This window comes from Lepus europaeus, chromosome 22, assembly GCF_033115175.1.
Source record: "Lepus europaeus isolate LE1 chromosome 22, mLepTim1.pri, whole genome shotgun sequence".
In the NCBI taxonomy this organism is placed as follows: domain Eukaryota; kingdom Metazoa; phylum Chordata; class Mammalia; order Lagomorpha; family Leporidae; genus Lepus; species Lepus europaeus.
In genome coordinates this window covers 40,782,116-40,806,567 of record NC_084848.1, presented here as the reverse complement: position 1 = coordinate 40,806,567, position 24,452 = coordinate 40,782,116, and the positions used below count along the sequence as shown (strand labels likewise).

General features: G+C 46.9%; 1 protein-coding gene across 4 annotated transcripts in view; it reads right to left on the bottom strand.

The window, feature by feature from the left end:
* The window catches only part of SYNE2 (spectrin repeat containing nuclear envelope protein 2), a 373,661-nt gene that overhangs the window by 225,658 nt on the left and 123,551 nt on the right, over nt 1–24,452 (bottom strand). For all 4 annotated transcript variants that reach the window (XM_062181714.1, XM_062181717.1, XM_062181715.1 and 1 more), the window contains exons 20-30: nt 18,450–18,608; nt 17,661–17,834; nt 16,579–16,713; nt 15,057–15,215; nt 11,805–12,016; nt 11,581–11,671; nt 10,479–10,591; nt 9,712–9,838; nt 6,434–6,591; nt 5,407–5,554; nt 3,974–4,578 (exon numbers count right to left, since the gene is read on the bottom strand). In XM_062181714.1, coding sequence (XP_062037698.1) covers nt 3,974–4,578; nt 5,407–5,554; nt 6,434–6,591; nt 9,712–9,838; nt 10,479–10,591; nt 11,581–11,671; nt 11,805–12,016; nt 15,057–15,215; nt 16,579–16,713; nt 17,661–17,834; nt 18,450–18,608 — 2,081 coding nt within the window. The remainder of the gene's footprint in view (nt 1–3,973; nt 4,579–5,406; nt 5,555–6,433; nt 6,592–9,711; nt 9,839–10,478; nt 10,592–11,580; nt 11,672–11,804; nt 12,017–15,056; nt 15,216–16,578; nt 16,714–17,660; nt 17,835–18,449; nt 18,609–24,452) is intronic.

Here is a 24,452-nt window from a genome sequence, read left to right as displayed (position 1 = left end):
AAATCCAATCAAATAAATACAAAATTTTAAAAATTAAAAAAATAAAAGTACACATTTCCTGTTGCAGAGTTTAGGAGATGCCTTGTTTTTCCAGAATACTAGTACGCTCTTAAATACATATAATAAATAATAAGTAGAAATAGAATAAATAGATAAAACAACACACAGCAATGTCTTTTCTGTGATGAGTATTCTTATGAAAGGTATATGTGTGTGCGGGAGAGAAAGGCACAGAGCGAGTGTGTGTGAGTATGTGTGAAATGTTGAGATCAGAGTTGGATGAGGGAAGGGTGGGAGAGGCCACACAGAACAGAGAAAGCTAGGGCAGTCTTGTTCTTCTGTCCCTTGTCCAAGGACACTTTACAAAGCTGTGGGGAAAAGGAGTTATTGGTAGGTTTACTTCAGTGCAAAAATTTTTGAAATTCTTGCACATGCAGGAGTATTCAAAAGCTCACCAAAAATACCTATTCTGTCAGGACTGGCATGATGGGAACACAACGGGTTGAACTGCCCTGGGACACCAGCATCCTGTGTGAGCGCCGAGTGGAGACCCGGCTGCTCCACTTCTGATCCAGCTCCCCGCTAATGGGCCTGGGAAAGCAGCAGAGGATGGCCCAGGTGTTTGGGCCCCTGGACCCACGTGGGAGACACAGAGGAAGCTCCTGACTTCTGGCTTCAGCCTGGCCCAGCCCTGGCCATTTGGGGAGTGAACCAGCACCTGGAAGATCTCTCTGTCTCTCCCTCTCTCTATAACTGACTTTCAAATCAATCAATCAATCTTTAAAACCACAACAACAAAGAAAATGCTTATTATATAAAAAATCTATGTATGGGTTTCAAAAACTTTTGCACCAAAATAAATGTATGTTTTAGTTCCATGCTCCACAAATGTTTCAAAGTCCTTCGTATGAAAAGCTCTCGCACATCAAAAGGCTCATTTAACGCAGGGTTTAACCTGTAAATGAGTCCTGGGGGGATTAACACCATTCACCTACCCAACACTGTGCAACTGCTCACTGCCTCTACTTCCTCCCCTGCAGCTTCTTCTTTTTTTTAAAAGATTTATTTATTTGTTTGAAAGTCAGAGTTACACAGAGAGGAAAGACAGAGAGAGAGGTCTTCCACCTGCTGGTTCATTCCCCAGATGGCCGCAACAGCTGGAGCTGTGCTGATCCGAAGCCAGAAGCCGGGAGCTTTTTCCACTTCTGATCCAGCTCTCTGCTAGAGCCTGGGAAAGCAGTAGAAGATGGCCCACGTCCTTGGGTCCCTGCACCCATGTGGGAGACCTGGAAGAAGCTCCTGGCTTCTGATCAGCCCAGCTCCAGCCTTTGCGGCCATTTGGGGAGCGAACCAGCAGGTGGAAGATCCCTCTCTTTGTCTGTAACTCAAATAAATAAATAAAAATTTTTGAAAAAGTCTTTGGCTATCACTACTTTAATGTCAAAATAGGCTTCATGTCTAAGACCAAGCACACCTGCATCTCTTTCTCATCTCCTTGAATTCTCCATTCCTCCAACTGCTCTGGTCACACCTGGCCATCACTGCTGTCTCTGAAGTTCCTTTCAGGCCCCAGAGCCCAGGTGTCAGCCAGTCTATGTCCTGTCTTCAAGACACACAGACGCTTAGCACCGGCCACCACCTCCCCCCTGCCCACGCCATCATCCCCTCTTACAGGGAGGATTGCAATAGATCAAGCCAGACTTCCCGGGACTTCTCTCGACTCCTACGGCCTACTTTCAACACTGCAGCCAGAGAGAACTACGGTGAACGCCCAACCATTTCTGTTCAGAACGTTCCAAGACTTCCAGTCACTCAAAGGAAAAGTCGAAACACCATCTGGCCTACAGCCTGTAGCACACATCACAGCCCTGTCCCAACATCACCTCCGGGACCTCCACTCATTTCTCTGCTATCGCTACTGCGCCCTGAGCCCAGAAGATTCTTCCTCCAGGAAGGCACGTGGCTTTGTTCTGGTAACTCATCATACTCAAAGGTCACCTTCAGTGAGGCCTCCCTGATGACCCTACTGAACTGCAGCCCTCACCTTACTGATTCTCCAGATGTTAGCACCACCAGACACAGAGGGCACCTCATAAGGCTCATGGAAAATGCAACTGAAAGGCAAGTTTCGTGGCAGGTGCTTGGCCGAGTGGTTAGGAAGCCACTTGGGACACCTGCACCCCATGTCAGAGAGCCTGGGTTCAAGTCCCAGCTCCCACCTGCAGTGCCAGCTCCCTGAGCCATGCCTTGGTGGCAGTAGCGATGGCTCATGTAGGAGACCCAGACTGGGTTCTCACTTCCTGGTTTCAGCCTGGCCCTGGCCCAGCCACTGAGGGCACTGAGGGAGTAAACCAGCAGAGGGGAATGTTCTCTCTCTCTCTCCAAAATAAGTTACTAAATAAATTCTACAAGAATTTTTAAGCTTCTCTTGGTGCTAGACATTTTAAAAATCCATGCATAATTTTTTTCACAGCATGCATTTTTTTAAATAAATTCTATAAGGCACAAGAATTGTTACCTATTTTGTCATCACTGTTGCTCTCTCAATACCTAAATAGTGCCTGGAGACAATGCACAGCTGTTCTGCTAATAGCTACATCAATCACTAAAGGCATTTATTTTATGTAATAATTATTAATAAGTATATCAATATGTGGTTTTCATTTATAAAGTCATACTTACCTATGATCTATTTACAAATCGATAATTACAATGGATTCAAGTAGAATCTAATAATTATTCTAGTACATCAGATTGAACTGGGGCACTCTAGGTATAAGAGTCTTGTGGGGAGCGAGGGCACAGGGCAATGGCAGAGGGAGGGACACACGCAGCTCTACAGAGGGACCTGGTCAGCTCCATGTGGGAGCCCCGGAGGAAGCTCCTGGCTCCCGGCTTCAGTCTGGCCCAGTCCCGACTGTTGCGGCCATTTGGGGAATGAAACAGTGGATGGAAGACCTCTCTCTCTCTTTGTAACTCTTCATTTCAAATAAATAAATAAATCTTTTTTTAAAAAAAAAAGTCTGTGGAAAATGGCATTAAAAGACCAGTTTATTTTGGTCCAAAATAAAGGTTGCAATCCATGCATAATTTTTTCAAAAACCATGCATTTCCCAAAGACTTTGGAAGACCTCTCACATGCATGGATTTCAAATTTCTGGAAGGAGAGGACTTTAGCCTAACATTTAAGATGCCTGCATCCCACACGGGAGTGTCTGAGCCAGAGTCTGGGCTCTGGATCCTGACTCCAGCTTCCTGCGAATGCAGACCCGGGAGGCAGCAGTGTGGACCTACGTAACTAGGTTCCTGGTACCCACATGGGGTTCTGGGATTGAGTTCCCAGTTCCAGTTCCCCAGCACCTGCAGGAGTTTGGAGAGTGAACCAGTGGATGGAAACTCTGTCTCTTTGCTTCTCAAATTAATTAACTACTGAATTTATTTATTAACTTTTGCACCAAAATGAATTTCTCTTTTAATGCCATTTTTCCATGAACTTTCTGAGGTCCCCACCAGCCTGCACGGCTCTGCTCGGTCTCCAGCACGAACGCCAACCCGAGCCGGGCTCTGGATTCAGCCCCAGGCCCGCCCACTCGGCCCCCAGCCTCTTCCTATAGGGAGGAGACTCAGTAACCCGGCGAACGCAGCAGTGGCGAGACGCGCATGCGCCGCCTCCTGCACCTGCCGCGTCCCAAGAGTGGGTGTGTCGGTCTCCTCCGGCAGGGACCCGCACTAACCACGCAGAAGCACGAGAATCTGAAGGACCTCCTGCCCTCCACACCCGCGGGAGAACACACGCTTCAGAGACGGGAAAATGAACCGCGTCGCATTCTGGAAAGGCAAGGACCAAGCGGGAAGACGCTGACTTGAGAAATAAATCTACAGCAAAGTGGGATGAAACCGAAGCGGCAAGACGCAGGGAGCCTCGCAGATTCAAAACCACAGACCAGTGCCGCCGGGACCACCCTGTGCTCACCGATGCTTCACAGCTGGGATGGTGGGGTCCTTAAGGCCAAGTTTACCGATCTGGCTCTGCACATCTTGGATGTTTTTGAAGAGCTCGTTATTTCTGAGAATGCAGGCCTCCAGTAACCTGGCTTCCTGGGTGAGCTCCTCCCGTGGGCTGGAGCCACACGACCCCAAGGCCCTTAGGCTCAAAGCCTCCACCAGCTTTTCACAGGTCGTGTCTTCCCCTTGCTGCACATCTTTAAGGCTGACGCCAAGCATCTCCAAACTTTCGTCCAAATGCCTGGCCCTGTCTTTCAGCAGCTGAGTCCCGCCCACTTCGTTTTCTGCCATGGAGGTATTTCCCGGTGCTTGCGGGTTCTGCGCGGCTGGCCGGTCTGCGGTGCCCTCAGCAGAGGGTTTAGCTGTCCTTAGGCATTCCAGAAAGTCTTCCAGAGCTCTGAGGGCGCCGTCCCTGGTCTGCACCTTGTGGCTCACTTCTTCAAGTTGCGTTTTGCAGGTCAGTATAATATTCTGTGCTGCCTGCACGTCAGATGGGTGCAGTTCCTTTGATGCGAAGCTGTCCAACTCTTCATTACAGATTTCGATCTGCTTTGTTATGGAGTCCTGGATGTCCTAAAATAAAGGTAGGAAAAGCCAGAAGAGACTTGGGTCCAGAAAGCAAAGACCGCACATCAGAAACCAGTCCCTAATTTATGAGATTTGGTCTAGAAAAATGCTAATGAGTACAACCAAAGCTGACAGTTTGGACACGAGGGAACATTTAAATTACAAATGATCGGCTGGCCCCGCTGGTTCATTACCCAGTGCCCTTGCTGCTGTTTCAATGCCCCAAAGAAAGCAAACATGGAAGTTATCTACGCCAAAGCAAGCGACTAGCGACAAGCTACTGAGGCATCTGCTGCGTCATCAGGAAAATAAATCAAAGATTTTTCATTTCAGACGGGATGTAAAATAAGTAAACGGCAGAATATGTCGAGTTAAGCCTCGGTGTCTCGTGTGTTTAGGACTCGGACGCTGAAGGAGACACTCATAAACAAGGCTTCATCTTGAATTCTCAGAAGATGTCCCATCATTCACGCCAGGGTACCTTCCTCCAAACTGGCAAGGAATCGAAAGGCTGAGAAGTACAAGGCTATGTCAAAAAAGTTTGTGGAAAAATGGAATTAAAAGAAAAGTTTATTTTGACATAAGAATATGTTGGAATCCACACACAGTTTTTTCCTATATGCATTCCTATTCCTAATATGCACTTTTCATAAATTTTTTGAAGATCTTTGTATGCATGGAATTTGAATTTTTAATTCCATTTTCTGGAAACTCTTAAATGTACCCTCTTGTGTAACAATCAAAATTGTTGAAGTTTTTATTGTGGCTTATAGTCTAAATCTATACAGTGATATCTACATTTACTTATTTAAGTTTAGATTTGCTTATATTTACCCTCAGGTGTTGACAGACGCCATCAGCATTGACGAGATGAAAGTCCTGGATGACAATTTCACGAGGGGACAAATCCAAGCCACAGAGAAACACTGTCTCCCTCTCTATAGGTGCCACAGTCTGCAGTGCTGTCTCCAAAGACTTCAGCCTGGGGGAAAAATATAACAGACATGAGGGGGGTGTGCAGCAGAAAATTATCCGTACAGCATATTCACACCATTACTTAACCAACAGCAGAAAATGCGTATCCAATAAAAACACACACAACGGTATGCACTGACAGTTAGGACTGGGCTGGGCTGAAGCCAGGAGTCGTGAACTCAATCTGGGTCACACAGGTGGATGGCAGGGACCTAACCATTTGCACCATCAGCTGGTGCCTTCCAGGGGACACATTAGCTGACAGCTGGGACGGATCAGAAAGCAGTGGGGACTGGAACCAGGCACTCCGGTATGGGATGTAGGCATCCTAACTGCTGCACACACAGCTCCGCTCCTGGGCTTGGGCCCCTGCACCCATGTGGGAGACCCAGATAAAGCTCCTGTCTTCCTGCTTTGGATTGGCACAGCTCTTGCCATTGTGGCTATTTAGGGAATGAACCAGCAGATGGAAGATATCTCTCTCTCTCTCTCTGCCTTTCAAATAAATAAATAAATATTTTTTTTTAAATTGAAATCAATGCAAGTGAGAGGCCATCATACAGTTCTTGAATGACAAGTATTATGAAAAAACTACACCTGAATTTCAAAAATTGTTCGCACTATAGCAACCTGTCTCTTCATTCCATTCTTCCGGAACCTTGTCAAGTCCCCGCACATGTCTCTGGCTAGTGGAGTGGCTTGGATATTTTATTCTCTCTGCACAGCAGTTTCCTTATCAGCAAAACGGCAATCATAACAGCAAACTGTCTTATATAAGGTAACTAAAGGCAATGACATATTTAGTATAGAAAAAGGCTTGCTAAGAATGGCATTTGCTAATTATGAAGTTTACGAAACTCCTGGCTAACAGATGCCAGGGTCATACCTGGTGTGAAGAGTTAGGTGAAGCTCTCCTTCTTTTTCCTTTAGTCCATCTCGTGCCTTAACTATCGCAGGCTTCTCCACATCACTCACAAGATTTTCTAATTTCAGGGAGGTGATTTCAAACTCCTTCCAGTAAGCATCAGTTTCATTTTTTAAGACCTAGATGAAATGAAAAAATTAATTTATCAACTAACAGGATAATAGCCAGAATGATTCTATTCATAGAAAATGAGACATATACCAAGTATAAGAGCAAAAGCAACATTTCACAGGACAATGCATTTTCTGGAAAGATTTATTTATTAATTTGAAAGGCAGAGGGATAGAGAGAGAAAGAGAGAGATCGCCTGTCCATTGGTTCACTCCCCAAATGGCTGTAATAGCCAGAGATGGGCCAGGCCAAAAGCAGGGGCCAGGAACTTTGTCTGGGTCTCCCATGTGGGTACAGGGGCCCAACCACTTGGACCATCTTCCACTGCTTTCCCAGGCGCTTTAGCAGGAAGCTGGATCTGAAGTGGAGCAGCCGAGACCCGAAACAGTGCTCTGATATGGGATGCCAGCCTTGAAGGCAGTAGTTTAACCCACTGTACCACCACCCTGGCCCTGATCATGCATTTAAAATATCTTCCAGCCATCTACAAGTAAACTATCCTGTAGGCAATAACAATGTTAACTGCGCTCTTCAGAGGACTCGTTTGCTGAAGTTCAAGACATCGAAAACAGGACTTTTTTTTTTCTTTTTTCTTTTTTTTTTAAATCTATTTTATTTATTTGAAAGTCACAGTTACACAAACAGAGGAGAGGCAGAGAGAGAAAGAGGTCTTCCATCCGCTGGTTCACTCCCCAACTGGCCGCAATGGCCAGAGCTGGGCTGATCTGAAGCCAGGAGCCAGGAGCTTCCTCTGGGTCTCCCACTTGAGTGGGACTTGAGCCATCTTCTACTGCTTTCCCAGGCCACAGCAGAGAGCTGGATCGGAAGTGGAGCAGCCGGGACTTGAACCGGTGCCCATATGGGATGCCAGCACTGCAGGTGGCAACTTTACCCACTATGCCACAGTGCTGGTCCCAAAAACAGGACTTTGAAAGGTATCCAAACCCCCTCTCCTAAGCAGCTACAAAGAATACAGTTCAGAAAGATAGATACAGATGTATGAAAAGACAGTCTCTTCTTCTGGATACTAAACCTTCACTATTTTCTAAAATAAAAGAAAACCAGAGGTGCCAGCGCTGTGGCATAGCGGGTAAAGCTGCTACTTGCAGTGCTGGCATCCCATATGGGCGCCAGTTTGAGTCCCAACTGCTCCACTTCCAATCCAGCTCTCTGCTATGGCCTAGGAAAGCAGTGGAAGATTGCCCAAGTCCTTGGGCACCCTGCACTTGCATGGGAGACCTGGAAGAAGCTCCTGGCTGCTGGCTTTGGATTGGTGCAGCTCTGGCTATTGCGGCCAATTGGGGTGTGAACCAGCAGATGGAAGACATTTCTCTCTCTTTTCTGCCTCTCTGTCTCTCTCTCTGTAACTCTGACTTTCAAATCAATCAATAAATAAATAACTCTTTTTAAAAAAAGAAAAAAGAAAAGAAAATTGGAGTGCCTCAAAACTGCTTCTATATAAATAAGAAGAGAATGCCCTGAATTTATGGCTTAGTATTAAACAGCCATCATTCTGTATGAGTTACAGCCCCGTATCTTGGTCCTTCTGCCGTTGTTGTTTCCAAGGCATTGTTACAGAATTCTATGGAGGGATCAGCAACATAATCTGTTCTTCCATTTTCCCAAAGACTGGAGGCAGCTTCTCTAAGCAACTCATTATTCAGTCCCTAGGGAAAGGGCTCAGACACGTTCTTAACTGAGATGAAAACACGCGGGATCCATGACTTGAACAGGGATTTGAATGCATATACGTTCTGCCTATGGAGATGAAAACCACAGAGGAGCCAGATGGTGGACTGTGACCAAGTAAAAGAAGGAGACTAGAAAACACGGGGAGGGGACAGCGGAGGACCTCGCAGGACCCTCTTGCTCCCTGATGATGGGTTCGACCTGTGAGGGCTCACGCGTTCACAAGCACGCAGTAAGGATGCCCTGCTGTGTACAGATAATCGTGAGAATAAGGACAGCTTATGCTCTGGGTGCCCAATGCGAGACTTCCACATAGACAGATATTCTGGGAAGACGATCACTCAGACTGCTTGCAATTCTCTCTACCACCTGCCCCCTGTTGCCCAACAACTGGGGGACAGCAATTGTAGTCAATAGGACGATTCGGTCAGGCTGAAGAACAGGGGTGGGCATTTGGGCTAGTGATGAAGACGCCAGTTGAGACACCATGATCCCATTCAGGTGTTCAATGCCTGCGCTGGCTCCTGACTCCAGTTTCTTGCTACTGCGCCCCCCTGGGAGGCAGTGGGTGATGGCTCAAGTTAATTGGGAGACCTGGACTGAGTTCCCCGCTTTGGCTTGGCCCAGGCACAGTCATTGCAGGCATTTGGACAGTAAACCAGAGGGTGGGAGTCCTGTCACTCACTCTCACTCTTTCAAATACATTAAGTTTTGTTAAAAGATAATAAACAGGCCGGCGCCGTGGCTCAACAGGCTAATCCTCCGCCTTGCGGCGCCGGCACACCGGGTTCTAGTCCCGGTCGGGGCACCGATCCTGTCCCGGTTGCCCCTCTTCCAGGCCAGCTCTCTGCTGTGGCCAGGGAGTGCAGTGGAGGATGGCCCAAGTGTCTGGGCTCTGCACCCCATGGGAGACCAGGAGAAGCACCTGGCTCCTGCCATCGGAACAGCGCGGTGCGCCGGCCGCAGCGCGCTACCGCGGCGGCCATTAGAGGGTGAACCAACGGCAAAAGGAAGACCTTTCTCTCTGTCTCTCTCTCTCTCACTGTCCACTCTGCCTGTCAAAAAAAATAAAAAAAAAAAAAAAGATAATAAACAACTAAAAAGATATATATCCAGTCACTGGTTTATCAATTCGGCGGCAATGCAGGAGCAGATTGAAGTCGCCTTTAAACCCCTTGTTCTTCATAATTCATCCAGAAGTCCAAGCATAATCAAAAACTCTGCAAGCCACAATATCCGCAGCAGCAGATCAGAGCATAAGCAGTAGATTAGGACCCTGCACCAAAGGCTGGCCTAGGTTTAGCAGTTGGGAGCAAATCTCTCTCTGGAACAGCGTGACACTGGAAATGCAATCCAACAGAGAGGGTGATGTCCACACCCCTGGTGGTGCTACGTCCTTATAAAACAGATAACTAGAGAAATTATATTTGGGTCATTACCTGGAGATCGGTCAGTTTGTCCCGTAAGCAAGCACTACTCTCTTCACTTTCACTGGAGAACGCAGAAGTTACCCTGAATTTGTTGCTTTGAAGGTGTAGTTCAAGAATTTCTTTCTGTGTAACATACCTGGGAGAAAGATTATATGCAAAATTATTTAACATCCAAAATAAGACAAAAATATGTTTAAGCACCATCGCATGTGTGTCAGGAAATCCTATGGAATTTCTGTAGAAGTTACTAGACCAAAAGAACTAAAGGATATTAAATTGGTTTTTTTCTTTTTAGACATTTTATTTATTTACTTGAGAGGTGGAGTTACAGAGAGAGAGAGGGAGAGACACAGAGAAAGGTCTTCCATCCACTGGTTCACTCCCCAAATGGCCGCACCGGCTGAAGCTGGGCAGATCCAAAGCCAGGAGCCTCTCCTGGATCTCCCATGTGGGTGCAGGGGCCCAAGGACTTGGGCCATCTTCCACTGCTTTCCAGGCCATAGCAGAGAGCTGGATCGGAAGTGGAGCAAATGGGACTTGAACCGGCGCCTACATGGGATACAGGAGCAGCAGGCAGAGGCCCAGCCTACCACACCCCAGCACTGGCCTTAAAACGTGTTTTAAAGTCTAACACATTTCTCTTCTCTCCTCTCTCTCTCTCTCTCTCTCTGTCACTCTGCCTTTCAAATAAAAAAATCAATAAAACTTTTAGCCAAGTGCAAGTTTTCATGGACGAACGTTCTCAGCAGATGTTCGGTGGCTGAGCGCGAGTGTACCTCTTTTGTAGACTGTGCAGAGTGAGGCTGTGCTCCTTCTCGTGCTTCTCCACGACGCTTGCTTCTTGTTGAGGCTTTGCCTCCGGTGCAGGCACAAAGTTAGCGGGCTCCACCTAAGCAGACAGGCAAAAGAGTAAACATAATACCTTAGACACGCTTAATTACCTGGAGAAGACAAATGGTCTATGGTCAAAGATGAGCCATTGATCCTTTACATCCCACCCTAGGACTTAAGTTCTGAGATTTCAACAGCTGGGAGAAAAGCCTTTCTAGGGGAGAGGGATTAATTAGACTCATCCTCGCCTCCAAACAGGGATGATGGCACGGTAATGAAATACTCCCAGCTCCTAACTGCTGACCCTGCCCAAGAACTCACAGCCATAGCCAAAAGAACCCCAACATTTGTGGGAACAGAACCACAAACACCAATCAGCTCGTTCTTTTCCCCCACGTCCTCACTGGCAGTCTGGGTCACGTTGTTAGGTCGGCACTTCAAAAAGTTCATGGAAATGCAATCAAAAGATAAGTTTATTTTTGTGCAAAACATGTTCAGAAAGCTCATGGAAATGCCCAGTATGAAAAAAACTACATGGATTTCAAAATTTGTTGCACCCAAATGACCTTATCCCGAATCCCAAGTTTATATTAACTTACTGAAGAACGCTTGTTTATATAAGCCAACTGTAGACCCCAAGAATTCAGAAAATTCAATTCGCAAGGAAAGTGAAATCATTCTAATGGAAAAAAAAAAAAAAGACAACCAATAAAAGTGCACATCCCTGAAATGGAGGGCTGTGTCCGGGTGGAGCTCCACCCCTTCCACTGTCAGTAGTAATGGAGCTGGCAAACACTCAAGAATAGTTCAAAGGGGTCTCTGTTGGGAACAGTTGTCCCAGAGGAAGGCTGAGCTATGCTTGCTACAGTCTTGCATTCTGCTTCTTGGAAACACAGTCTTCCTGGCACGAGGGAAGAGGGAATTCCCAGCTGATGGAACCAATGAGATCACTGAAACCAACACTTAATTAACAGGAAGAGGATTCTTGGACACTCTAGTTTTTTTGTATTGGGTTTGCTTCTAAAAGACATTATCCACACTTAACACCTGTTCAGTTGGCGGCTGATGATCAGATTTTGCAAATGGCACCTCCCCGTGGGAATCCCTTCCTCCATTCTCAGTTGTGGCCACGGTCCCCCTAGAAAGCAATCAAAATTGCAATATTAATACAGAGCAAGAAAAATGAAACCTAAGAGCCATGGAGAGTGCCTCTTGTCGTTTGGATTTTGCAAAAGACTTTCTTCTGGCTTCACCCTGAAGAAAGCACTGACTTGTTCCCCGATGGGTCTCCTGCAGTGGCCTGCAGGGTGGCGTGAATCTCCGTCGCACATCTCAGAAGTCTTTCTATCTTTTGTTCATAATCCCGGAGTGCTCGCTTCACTTCCTGCCGGCTGTGCTGTGAAGGGAGCTCCTCACACAGCTCCCTGAGGACATCCACGTGCTGATGGAGCTGGGGCAGGATGCCTTCCTTAGAGAAGCAAGCCTACGGGAGGAACGGAGTGAGACGTGAGCTGCAGCCGCCCTGCATGCTGAGTCTACCAGGAAGAGCCCACCCGCCCACTCCCCCACAGAAGTGTGTGCAACGTGTTCTGTTTATAGTCCATTTCCTGTGGGTGTGGCTTGTGCTGTGTTTTGGATCATAGTTGGGGTACTGCCCAAAGGCCCATGTACTACAGCTTGGTCCCCAAAGTCCTATGGTAATAGTTACAAGAGTAACGCTAATGGTGAACACGTTCAGGGTGGAGACTTGATCTAACTTGATCCAGGAGACGGGCCCAGTGGGAGGGCTTTAGGTCACTGAGGTGTGCCTACAGAAGGCAGTTCTCCCCAGAGGGTTGATTGTACAAGCAGAGCTGGGCCCGGTTACTCTCTCTGTGTTCCTGGCTCACCATGTCACCAGGCCTGCATCATGCAGATGTCTGGCCCAAGGTGACTGCCCGATCTTGGACTGTGAACCTCCAAAACTGTGAGCCCAAATCAACCTTCCTTCCTTAGAAGCTCCTCTTAACTATCTGTGGTTGTTATTGTTATTTTAATTTTTTGTTTAATGAATTTAAAAGGAAGAGACAGCGATTTCCCATCTACTGGTTTACTGTCTAAATGCCTGCAACTGCAAGGGCTGGGCCAGGTCAGAGCCAGGAGCCCCATCCAGGTCTCCCACATGGGTGGCAGGGACCCAGGTACTTGATCCATCACCCATGCCTGTTAGGGTGCTCATTAGCAGAAGCTGTAATTGGAAGACACCAGAGCTTGAACCCAGGAACTCTAATTTGAACCCAGGAACTCTGATAGGGGACACAGATATCTCAAGCAGTGTTTTGTCTTAACCACCACACCAAATACTCACCCCAGAGTATTTTTTATGTAGTAACAAAAACCTGACTAACACAGAAGGGTAGCCAAAAGATGAGGGTATCAGCCCTAAAGAATTTGCAGTTCAGTGCTGTCCACACAGATGATTAGCACCTAGTGTGGTCAAGCGCTACGAGCGCTTGAGCCATTCCCTGTCCTGTGGAGTCAGAGAAAGTCGAGAGAGCCATCGAGTGGATGCAGTAGGAACAGGTGCTGGGTCTCAGCTGTCATCACACTGAGACAAGAGCCCAGGCCGGGGAAGCAACACCAGTGGGAGGGAAGAATACGAAGCCACCTTGAAGCGCCGTGATAAATAAGCAGTATGAAAAAAATCATGCAAGTATTTTAAAATTGTTTGCACCTAAATCAAATGATCTTTTTAATTCCATTTCCCCGAACTTTCTGGAGTACATCCAAGACTGTTCTGAAGAGTCCCAGACAGAGGATTAGCAAAGACCTCAACGAAGGCTGAGCGGGACAGGAGGGAGAAGCAGAGCCCGAGAGGCGATCACTTCCGCCTTGGACAGGCTGCAGGGAGTGGCTGAAGGGACCCCGGCCAGGCTGTCAGAAACAGCACAGGAGCCCAGGGGAAAGGCCTCAGCCGGAGGAAACAATGGCGGTGCCATCAGTGCAGAGAGAGGACCCAGAGTGCACAGAATCACCCAGGGGACACAGGACACTGGCCCAGAGTGGAGGGTGCCCCCTGAAAGCCACATATTAAGGTGACAGGGGATGGGGTGGTCGTTGGGTGCAGGGTTAAGCCTCTGGTTGGGACACCCCCACCTTCCACATCAGAGTAACAGGAGCCTCAGCTCCACTCCTGAGTCCAGGTTCCTGCTACTGCTCACGCTGGGAGGCAGCAGGGATGGCTAAGTACATGGCCCCCGCCACCCACACGGGAAACCCAGATGGAATTCTGGGCTCTTGGCTTTGGCCTGGCCTAGCCCTGGCTGCCGCTGGCTTTGGGGGAACGAATCAGCAGATGAGCATTCTCTCTCTGTTTCTGCCACATAAAATAATTTTAATAAGGCATTTTCTTAAAAAAATAGGATGACAGAAGAAAAAAAGACTTCCAAATTATATACATAGCTTGTTTATATAGCGGTACACACAGAGAAATGCCCAGAAGGTGCTTCACCAAGTTCATGGAAAATGGAATTAAAAGAAAGACTTTGGTGCAAAAAAAAAAATTGAAATTCATGCGGGTTGTTTTTTTTTTTTTTTGGAATTCCAATTTTCCATGAACTTTAGGAAGACTGCTTATACAAAAGCGATAAAGACTGATAATGGAAAGGCCATAGCCAAGCAAAGACAAAAAGAAATGAAGGGGCCGGCGCTGTGGCATAGCGGGTAAAGCCACCGCCTGCAGTGCCAGCATCCCATATGGGCGCCGGTTCGAGTTCTGGCTGCTCCACTTCTGATCCAGCTCTCTGTTATGGCCTGGGAAAGCAGTGGAAGATGGCCCAAGTCCTTCGGCCCCTGCACCCACGTGGGAGACCTGGAAGAAGCTCCTGGCTCCTGGCTTCGGATCAGCACAGCTCTGGCCGTTGCGGCCAATTGGGGAGTGAACCAGCGGACGGAAGACCTCCCTCTCTCTCTCTCTCTCTCTCTCTCTCTCTCTCTCTCTCTCTCTCTCTCTCTCTCTCTCTTCCCCTCTCCTTTCTCTGTGTAACTCTGACTTTCAAATAAATAAATAAATCTTTAAAAAAGAAATGAAGAGAGAGATCAGCACTGTGAAACACACAGAAGCTATCAAGGAGGAGAGGGAGCACCCGGAGCTCGTGGGATCTGGCCCAGATGTTTTATCTCTGATTTGCTACCTTTCACAAAGCTGTGCTTCCAAGGATGTGGCCCCTGACTTAAGCAACCAGGGGGCACTTCAGCGACACTGGTGCCTTTGTGACCCGACTCGCTCAAGACAGGCGACAGCCAGCCCTTCCCAGGGACACCACAAAATAGGAACCCAGGTCTGAATTTTCTCCCTGCCCCCCAGTGAGACGCACAGGCTCTTGTCAGAGCTTGAGTCCCAGGGTCGTTCATCACCCGCAAGGAACGAGGGTGCAAGGAACCCCAGAGGTGATTTAACCCCAGGCTAAAGACACACGCGCGTGCGACCATCTGAGCTAAACCCCACAGCGGTGATCGGGTCAACTGGAAACAGGTTGCATCACCTCGTGTTCCTGGAGCAGGCCTTTGGTCCTTCCTCTGCGAATCAGTTTCTTCTCTTTATTTATTTGCTTTTCGAGTTTTGAAATAGTGTCACTCAGCTTTCCTTTCTCAATATCTATCTTCAGTTGTTGAATATACAAAGACAACTCATGATGAAGAGACTGGAGGAAAACCAAGGAAACTGTCAACCCTGGGAACAGAACCTACTGCAAACATACTTGCACCAACAACAGAAACAGCGGCGGTGACCAAAGGACGGAAACAGAGCCCACACAACATCCGGATCCACCCCTGTATCTCTGGGGAGAATGTTGTAAAACGTCCCAGACTCAGGAATACAAGGGTACTTTTTTCTAACAACTACAAATGTGAAGTACACAGCTAACGGAATGGAAAGACAGCAGCAGACTGGGAAGGATGCGCGACACACCACACAGCTGAGCCTCAAGGCAGGGAACGGGCAATGAGCATCCCATTCCTGAAACTGGCCAAAGCAACGTTAGGAGGAAATGGTGGAAATCTGAAAAAGTACAGACTCCAGGGAACAAAAATGCATCAGTATCGGCCCACTCACTGTGACAAAGGTATTCTGCTAAGATATTAGTAATAGGAGGATCTGGGGAGGCGGCCGTACTGCAGGTCCCTGCGTCATGGCTGCCATACATTATTCTATATATCTAAGGCCATTTTGTAATGAAGAAGTCTACTTTATACAGCATTTTAGGAGAACTGTTAATAGTAGTTGTTCCATCCCATGGACACGTAATATATGTCATATACTATCTTACCGTATGATTTATAGAGATTTGCTGTATATAGTAAGAGGCCTTACTATACACAGAGATTTGCTCCCATCCTGTTAACCACCATCGACTCAGCATCATCTCTATGGAAGAAGCTGCATGAAAACCTTTAGCACTGAGGCTGCCAGGGAGGCGCTGTCACTCCCATTTTATCAGTGAGGCTCCTGAGGCTCAGTAACTTGTCCAGGGTCATGGCAGCTGGCTCCAGGTTCACCTGCCACCTAAGCCTGCACCTGCGTCTCTAAGAAGTGCTGTCTGTGCACGTGTTGGTTTCTTGGATCCAACCAGGAAACCAGAAAACACTCTCAAGACTTCACACAGGCCATTAAATAGTCATTCATTCAGTCATTCAATTAAGGACAGGGAATTGATGACACAGGAGGTGACAGTGCAGAGAAGTCCAGCAGGGGACACAGCTCCCCCAGCGCCGGGGGCTTTGCAGCACAGCCCTGGGACCAGGGACACCCACGGGCAGCTGGAGCCTGAGACACTGCCCAAATCAGGGAGGGAAAAAAACCCCTTTCTTCCCCTTCCACGACCCTCAAGTCTCTACACAGGGCTGTCATTGGCCGAAGGCAGACCGAAGGCAGCTGATGCACAACCTGGGCTGGCAGCCTGCATGAGGTGAGCCCCTCCGTATAACACAGAGTGGGCAGGAGCCCCAGGAGGCACTGGATCAGACCCAGGCAGTGCAAGGCACAGGTGGGTGCGCACGTCATACCTCCCACTTGGCACAGACAGCTCTGCTCTCTGCTTCCCAAGACAGCTGCACGTCCTCAGTGACACTACCCTTCATTTCTTCCATGGCTTTCAAGTACTTCGCCATACATTTAGTATTAAGGAGTATTAATGCTTCCTAAAAAGAAAAGAAATGCAAACCAAAACATGGAAATCTCACATTGCCCAATCATCCAAAAGTCTGTGAAAAATGGGGTTAAAAAATAAGTTGGACAGGCATCTAGCTTAGCAGTTAGGACAACTTCAGGTTCACAGTTTTGGGCCCAGTATTGTGGCACAGCAGGTTAAGCCGCCACCTGCGACTCCAGCATTCTATATGGGTGCAAGTTCAAATCCCAGATGCTCCATTTCCAATGTAGCTCCATGCTAAAGCAACTGAGACAAGAGCAGAAGATAGCCCAAGTGCTTGGACCCCTGCCACCCATATGGCAGTCTGGAATGGAGTTCCAGGCTCCCAGCTTTGGCCTGGTCCAGTCCCAGCTGCTGCAGCCAATTGGGGAGTGAACCAGTGGATGGAAGACCTCTCTCTCTCTCTCTCTCTCTCTCTCTCTCTCTCTCTCTCTCCCTCCCTCTCATTCTCTCTCTTTCTCTCTTTGCCTCTGCCTCTCTGTAACTCTTTCTGTCAAATAGATAAAATAAATCTTAAAAAAAAAAAAAAGAAAGAAATACAGAGCTGCCATCCATGGGTTCAATCCTCAAATGCCTGCAAGGGCCAGGGCTAGATCAGGAGCCAGGAGCCAGGAGCCAGGAGCAGGGATGCAGTCTGGGTCTTCCAGGTGGGCGGCAGGGACCCAACTACTTGAGCATCACTACCGCCTGCCAGGGTCTGGAGTCAGGAGCCAGAGCTGGGAATCCAACAGGAAATCCAGTGTGGGATGATGGCCTCTTCACCAACAGGCTAACTGTTGCCCATCCATCCCCACCCCACCCCACCGTCCGGTATGTTAATTTTTAAAAGCCTCCGGGGAAGAATGCATTAAAACCAGGATGCTCTTTCAGTCACAGTAACTTTGCATTTGTGTTTCAAACCAGATGGGTAGCTAAGGACAACCTAAAGGCTCCCACCTTGTACTTTGAGATGAGGGCACCGGGGCGCTCTCGCTGCTCCAGTAACTGCTCAGCCTTGGCCATGTGTGATTCCAGCTCCTTCCGTGACTCTTCTAGCTGCAGCCTGCCATCCAAGCCTGCTGAAACATCACTTGAGGTCTTTGATGCTGCCATGAGTTTTACCACATTGATCTGGACAGGCAAAAAAGGATAAAAAGGCCTCAGATGAACACTCGGTCCAACTCTCCCAGTGAATTCAAAAGCTAATAGAGTGTGGAAAAGCAATTTCTAACTCCCCACTAGACACAGAGAGACTTCATTTATTGCATTTATATTTTCCAATATGCTGCAGGTCACAAATACTACTTTACATATTTTTTCCAAGCCATACAGCCACTTACTGCTACCTTTCTAACCCATCTCCTAACTATTCGGTTTTAAAGAAAGAATTCTCGGGGCTGGCGCAGTGTGTTAAAGCCCTGGCCTGAAGCACCGGCATCCCATATGGGCGCTGGTTCAAGTCCTGGCTGCTCCACTTCCGATCTAGCTCTCTGCTATGCAGTGGAAGATGGCCCAAGTCCTTGGGCCCCTGCACCTGCATGGGAAACCTGGAGGAAGCTCCTGGCTCCTGGCATTGGATTGGCACAGCTCCGGCCGTTGCAGCCAGCTGGGGAGTGAACCAGTGGATGGAAGACCTCTCTCTCTCTCTGTCTCTACCTCTCTCTGTAACTCTGTCTTTCAAATAAATAAAATAAATCTTAAAAAAAGAAGAATGAATTCTCTAAAGAGGGACTCTGAAGGAGACACCTGGATTTTCTCTTTAGCTTCTTGAATCTTGGCCTGTAGTCCAGCTGTGAGAACGTGTTGAAGGGACTCCTGGCTGGAAATACTCTGAATATCCATTTGTAACGTGTCTTCAGTTCTGGCCACTAGCTCTTCGTACATGGAGCCCTTGGCAAGGAGATGCTGTAAAACAAGAGGGAGGGCGATCACAAGAAGCATTCTGAGTCTACGTGAGACATCAGTCTAACAATCTCATCAGGAAACCACAACATGTTAATTGTTAACACAAAATGAGGGAAATCCATATTGTGAAATATGCTATTGTAAAAAATCGATTTTGAAATTTTATATTAAAACAATCAAATTCTTTTTTTCCTAAGATTGATTTATTTATTTGAAAGGCAGAGTTACAGAGAGGCAGAGACAGAGAGAGAAGTCTTCTAGCCTGTGGTTCACTCCCCAGATGGCTACAAAGGTCAGAGCTGGGCCAATGCAAAGCCAGGAGCCAGGAGCTTCTTCCGGATCTCCCATGAGAGTACAGGGGCCCAAGGACTTGGGCCTCTTCTACTGCTTTTTCAGGCCATAACAGAGCGCTGGATCGGAAGTGGAGCTGCGGGGACTCGAATTGGTGCTCATGTGGGATGCCAGCCTGGCAGGTGGTGGCTTTAACACTATACCACAGCACCAGCCCCAAAAAACAATCAAATTCTGAAAAATATGGTCTTTTATAGAGTATAGGTTGTTTATCCATCAATAAAATAAAGGCCAGAACTGATATATTGTCAGCTGAAATAATAATAAACTCCAAACTGAAATGGTTCTAAGACAAATTAGTGGGGAAGGAAATTTAACAAACGCTTATTGGAGAAAATAGCTACACAAAAGCAAACTTTTTTAGGCAGATGCTTTACACAATATATTAAAAATCAACTCCAGATGTTCTACAAAGTTATACAGAAAATAAGACGCCACGGGGCCAGTGCTGTGGCATAGTGGGTTAAGCCTCCGCCAGCAATGCCAGCATTCCATATGGGCACCAGTTCAAGTCCCAGCTGCTCCACTGCTGATCCAGCTCTCTGCTTTGGCCTGGGAAAGCAGTGGAAGATGGCCCAAGTCCTTGGGCCCCTGCACCCACGTGGGAGACCTGGAAGAAATTCCTGGCTCCTTCGGATCTGCTCAGCTCTGGCCTTTGTGGCCATCTGGGGAGTGAACCAGCAGATGGAAGACCTCTCTCTCTGACTCAACCTCTCTCTGTAACTCTGTCTTTTAAATAAATAAAATAAGTCTTTAAATAAATAAATAAATCTTTTTAAAAACAAATAACTAAAACAATCCTAAGCAAAAAGAACAAAGCTGGAAGCATCAAATGCCTTACTTCAAAACATATTATAAAGTGATAATAAACAAAACAGCATGGTATTAACATAAAAACCGATATACTGATCCAAGGAACAGAATAGCAAACACAGAAATAAACCAATGCACCTATAGCCAACTGATTTTCAACAAAGGCAGCAAGGACATACACTGGAGAAAGAATTGCTTCTTCAATGACTGATTCTGGGGAAACTAGATATCAATATGCAGAATAAAGAAACTAGACCCCGGGGCTGGTGCTGTGGTGCAGTGGGTTAAAGCCCTGGCCTGCAGCACTGGCATCCCATATGGGCGCCGGTTTAAGTCCTGGCTGCTCCACTTCCGATCCAGCTCTCTGCTGTGGCCTGGGAAAGTAGTAGAGGATGGCCCAGGTCCTTGGGCCCCTCCACCCATGTAGGAAACCGGGAAGAAGCTCCTGGCTCCTGGCTTTGGATCAGCTCAACTCTAGCCATTGCAATCGTTTGGGGAGAGAGCCAGCAGATGGAAGACCTCTCTCCCTCTCTGGCTCTACCCCTCTCAGTAACTCTGTCTTCCAAATAAATAAAATAAATCTTAAAAAAAATAAACTAGACCCCTTAATTTCACCACATAAAAAAATCAACTCAAAATGAATCAGACTCAAATCTAAGACTCAAAACTATGAGACTAGTAGAAGAAAATGTAGGAAAACCACTTCAAGACATAAATCTGGGCAAAGATTTTCTAGATATAACCCCCAAAACACAGGCACAAAATAAAAATGGAAAAATAGGACCACATCAAACTAAAGATCCTCTGTACAGCAAAGGAATCCAATAGCAGAGACCACCTATAGACCAGGAGAAAATATTTGCAGCCTACTCATCAAATAAGAGATTCATTTCTGGAAATTATGTGGAACCCAAACAGCAAAAAACGTACAAACCAATTTTTAAAAGGACAATTGGCTTGAACAGGTATTTATCCAACAAATGACATACACATGGCCAGCAAGTTGTTGAAAACAATGTTCCACATCAGTAATGAGGAGGGAAATGCAATTCAAAACCATTATGAGATTTCATCTCAGAATGGCTATTATCACGCACACATACACACACACAACACACACACACAACACACACACAACACACAACACATACAACATACACACAACACACAACACATATACACACACACACAACACACACACAACACACACACACAAGCAAATGCTGGCAAGCATGACAGAAAGAGGAACTCTACACCACTGGTGGGAATGTGAATGAGCACAACAGCATTATGGGAAACAGTAGACAGGTTCCTCAAAACCCAGCAATAAAACTGCGCATGATCTAGCAATTCTAGTCATAGAAATTAACATCAGAATACCAGAGGGACATCAGCACTCACACATTATTGCTACAGTATTCACAACAGGCAAGATCAGGAATCAGCTGAGGTGTCCATTGATGGATGAGAGGAGGGAAAACATGTCACACACACACACACACACACGTGTGTACGCGTGGATACAGTTCAGCCATAAAATGAATGGAATTCTGTCCCTCGCAGCAACACAGAACTAGATAACATTATGTTCAGTAAAATGAGTCTGGCACAGAATCAAATACCACAAGTTCTCACGGCAGGAGGAAGCTAAAAAGTAGATCGCAAAGAATTAGAGAACAGAACAGTGGTTCCGAGAGGCTGGGAAGGCTGTGGGTGAGGAAGGGGTGGAGAAGGAATGGTGAACAGGTTCAAGGGCGCAGTAGGACAGAAGGAACGGCCTCCAATGGGAAGAAAACCACAGTCAACGACTACGAATCCAGTATTTCAAAATTGCTAGGAGAGAGGATTTTGGATCGTCCCAATACAAAGAAACGATGAGTGTCTGAGGTGATAGATTTGCCTAATAGCCTGATCCAATCTTTCCACAGCTGTGTATGTACTGAAACGTCACACAGCACCCTAGAAAAATTAGCCATGCAATTACCATGCATGGAATAAAAAAACCCATAATTATGAAGTTCTAGCAAACCAAACTTAGAAAAATAAATAAGCAAAAGTGAGCAGTAGAGAGTTATAGGAAGGCTGGTGCTGTGGTGTAGTGGGTAAAGCAGCCACCTGCAATGCCAGCATCCCATATGGGTGCCGGTTCGAGTCCCAGCTGCTCCACTTCCAATCCAGCTCTCTGCTATGGCCTGGGAAAGCAGTAGAAGATGGCCCAAGCACTTGGGCCCCTGCACTGGCATGGGAGACCCGGAAGAAGCTCCTGGCTCCTGGCTTCAGATCAGCTCAGCTCCGTTGCAGCCATTTGGGGAGTAAACCAGCCAATGGAAGAACTCTCTTTCTGCCTCTGCCTCTCTGTAACCCTGCCTTTCAAATAAATCAATCAATCAATCTTTTTTTTTAAAAAAAGAGAAAGTTACAGGAGGAACAGGATAGCTACACAGCTGCAAAGCATTGCCTACAGGTGCATATTAATTACAAATGGAAAATAGTAACTTTATAACACACACACCTGCCCGACAAACCCATTAATTACCAACTGACCAGCATACTGCCACCAGCGTCAAGTGTCACCCCTGTGGCTGAACAAGCTGGGTTGATCAAGGGCCACGTGAAAGAGAACACGCACCGCGCAGGACTCGAGGGAGGACGCGGGCCTGAGTTCGGTGATCTGGGGAGAGGTTCCCGGACATGCTCCTGCGCTGTACACCATCAGGAAGCGAGTTAAGTCTACCTCCGGGTCTCTCACTCCATCTTGGGCAGAGGGCAGGAGGACTGGGCAGAGGCTAGAGCTGGGAGGAAGCAGGGGCCGTCACAGCAGCCGGGAGGGAGGCGGGCTTGGCCACTTGCACGATAAGGAACATGTTCCTGACCTGATAACAGAGTGGGCCTGTCCCAAGGTCACAGCGTAGCCTTGCCTGGTGCTGAAGTTCTGGGAAATAGTTCGCATTCAACAGAAAGTGCCCAAGGCCCCGCTGTGAGTGCCAAGTACCTCTGGGCACACCACGCCCTTGCTGGTGGGACTCTCAGATCCCTGAAGTCAGGGACAAATGAGCGTCACGTGTCCACGGATGTGATGTGTTGAGAAGGAAATGGCACTGCGGGGCCACTCCCGCCACAGTGCAAATCTGGATCTAATCAAGAGGAAACAGCAGATAGAGGGAGAGCCTCCACAACAGCAGGGCCAAACCTCTCAAAGGTCAACGGAAAAAAAGACTGAGGAGCTGCCCAGACTGAAGCAGGCTAGCCAGGTATAACAGGTGACCACAACGCATGATTCGGATTTTCTTTTGCTATAAAGTGACATTGCTGGGATAATTAGCGAATTCTGAGTAAGTATCAGATAGATGATTTTAACATTGTTGCTCTTCTGATTTGGGTAATTAGATAGGTAACAGAATGTCTACTTTTAGGAAAGGCATGGTGAAGTATTTTGGGGTAAAGGGTATCATATCTGCAACTGACTGCAACAATTTAGAAAAAAGCTTGCCAGGCCGGCGCCGTGGCTCAACAGGCTAATCCTCCGCCTGTGGCGCCGGCACACCGGTTCTAGTCCTGGTTGGGGTGCCGGATTCTGTCCCGGTTGCCCCTCTTCCAGGCTGGCTCTCTGCTATGGCCCGGGAGTGCAGTGGAGGATGGCCCAAGTGCTTGGGCCCTGCACCCCATGGGAGACCAGGAGAAGCACCTGGCTCCTGGCTTCGGATCAGCGCAGCGTGCCGGCTGCGGCAGCCATTGGAGGGTGAACCAACGGCAAAGGAAGACCTTTCTCTCTGTCTCTCTCACTGTCCACTCTGCCTGTCAAAAAAAAAAAAAAGAAAAGAAAAGAAAAAAGTCTGCCTACGTGTAGGCTCACGTGTGTATGCACACTTACACAGAACAGGGGAAGACCTAGGAAACCTGTGCCAAGAATGTATGGGAACTCTTTCCGAAGTTTTACAAATGTCCTAGAAGTCGATAAGTATGTCAAAATTAAAAGTTAAAAAAGAGTTTGCTTAGATCAAGAAGAAAAAAGAATCCAAAGAAAAGTCTGAAAATACAATAATGGCTAACTCACAGAAACACATGTCTAATAAATATAGAAAAGATAATTCAATTTTATATGTAATCAAAGAATCACATAAGAGCTTATATGTAATGTTGATTAAAAACTAAATGAGTTGTCAAATTAGTAAAAAAAATTGAAACTCAAGGATAGCATGAATATGATAAATCAGAAATTATACTGTGCAATAAAACCTGTGTAAGTGTGTCCGGGTACCTCAAGAAGTTCATGGGTAGTAGAATTAAATATAAGCTTATTTTGGTGCAAAAATTTTAAAAATTCATGCATAATTCATAATATCTATTTTCCATGAGCTTTTTTAAAGTACCCCTACAGATCTTATTAGTCATACAATAGTGAAATTCTGGTGATTTTCATTCTTTGATATTAGCACACTTTATAATTTCAACTTTTTCTTTTAAAGTTACAAAAGGAACAAAAAGCTCAATTAAAAGACTTCAAACAAGAACAGAATGGTGCAGCTTGTAAAGAAAAAGTCCCTCTTTTTCCCTACAGCCATTTAATAAATCATTCACAGACTGATATTAAAAAGGTTTATTTTGGGAACCAGTGCTATGGCATAGTGGGTTAAGCCTCCACCAGCAGCATCCCATATGGGCACCGGTTTGAGCCCCAGC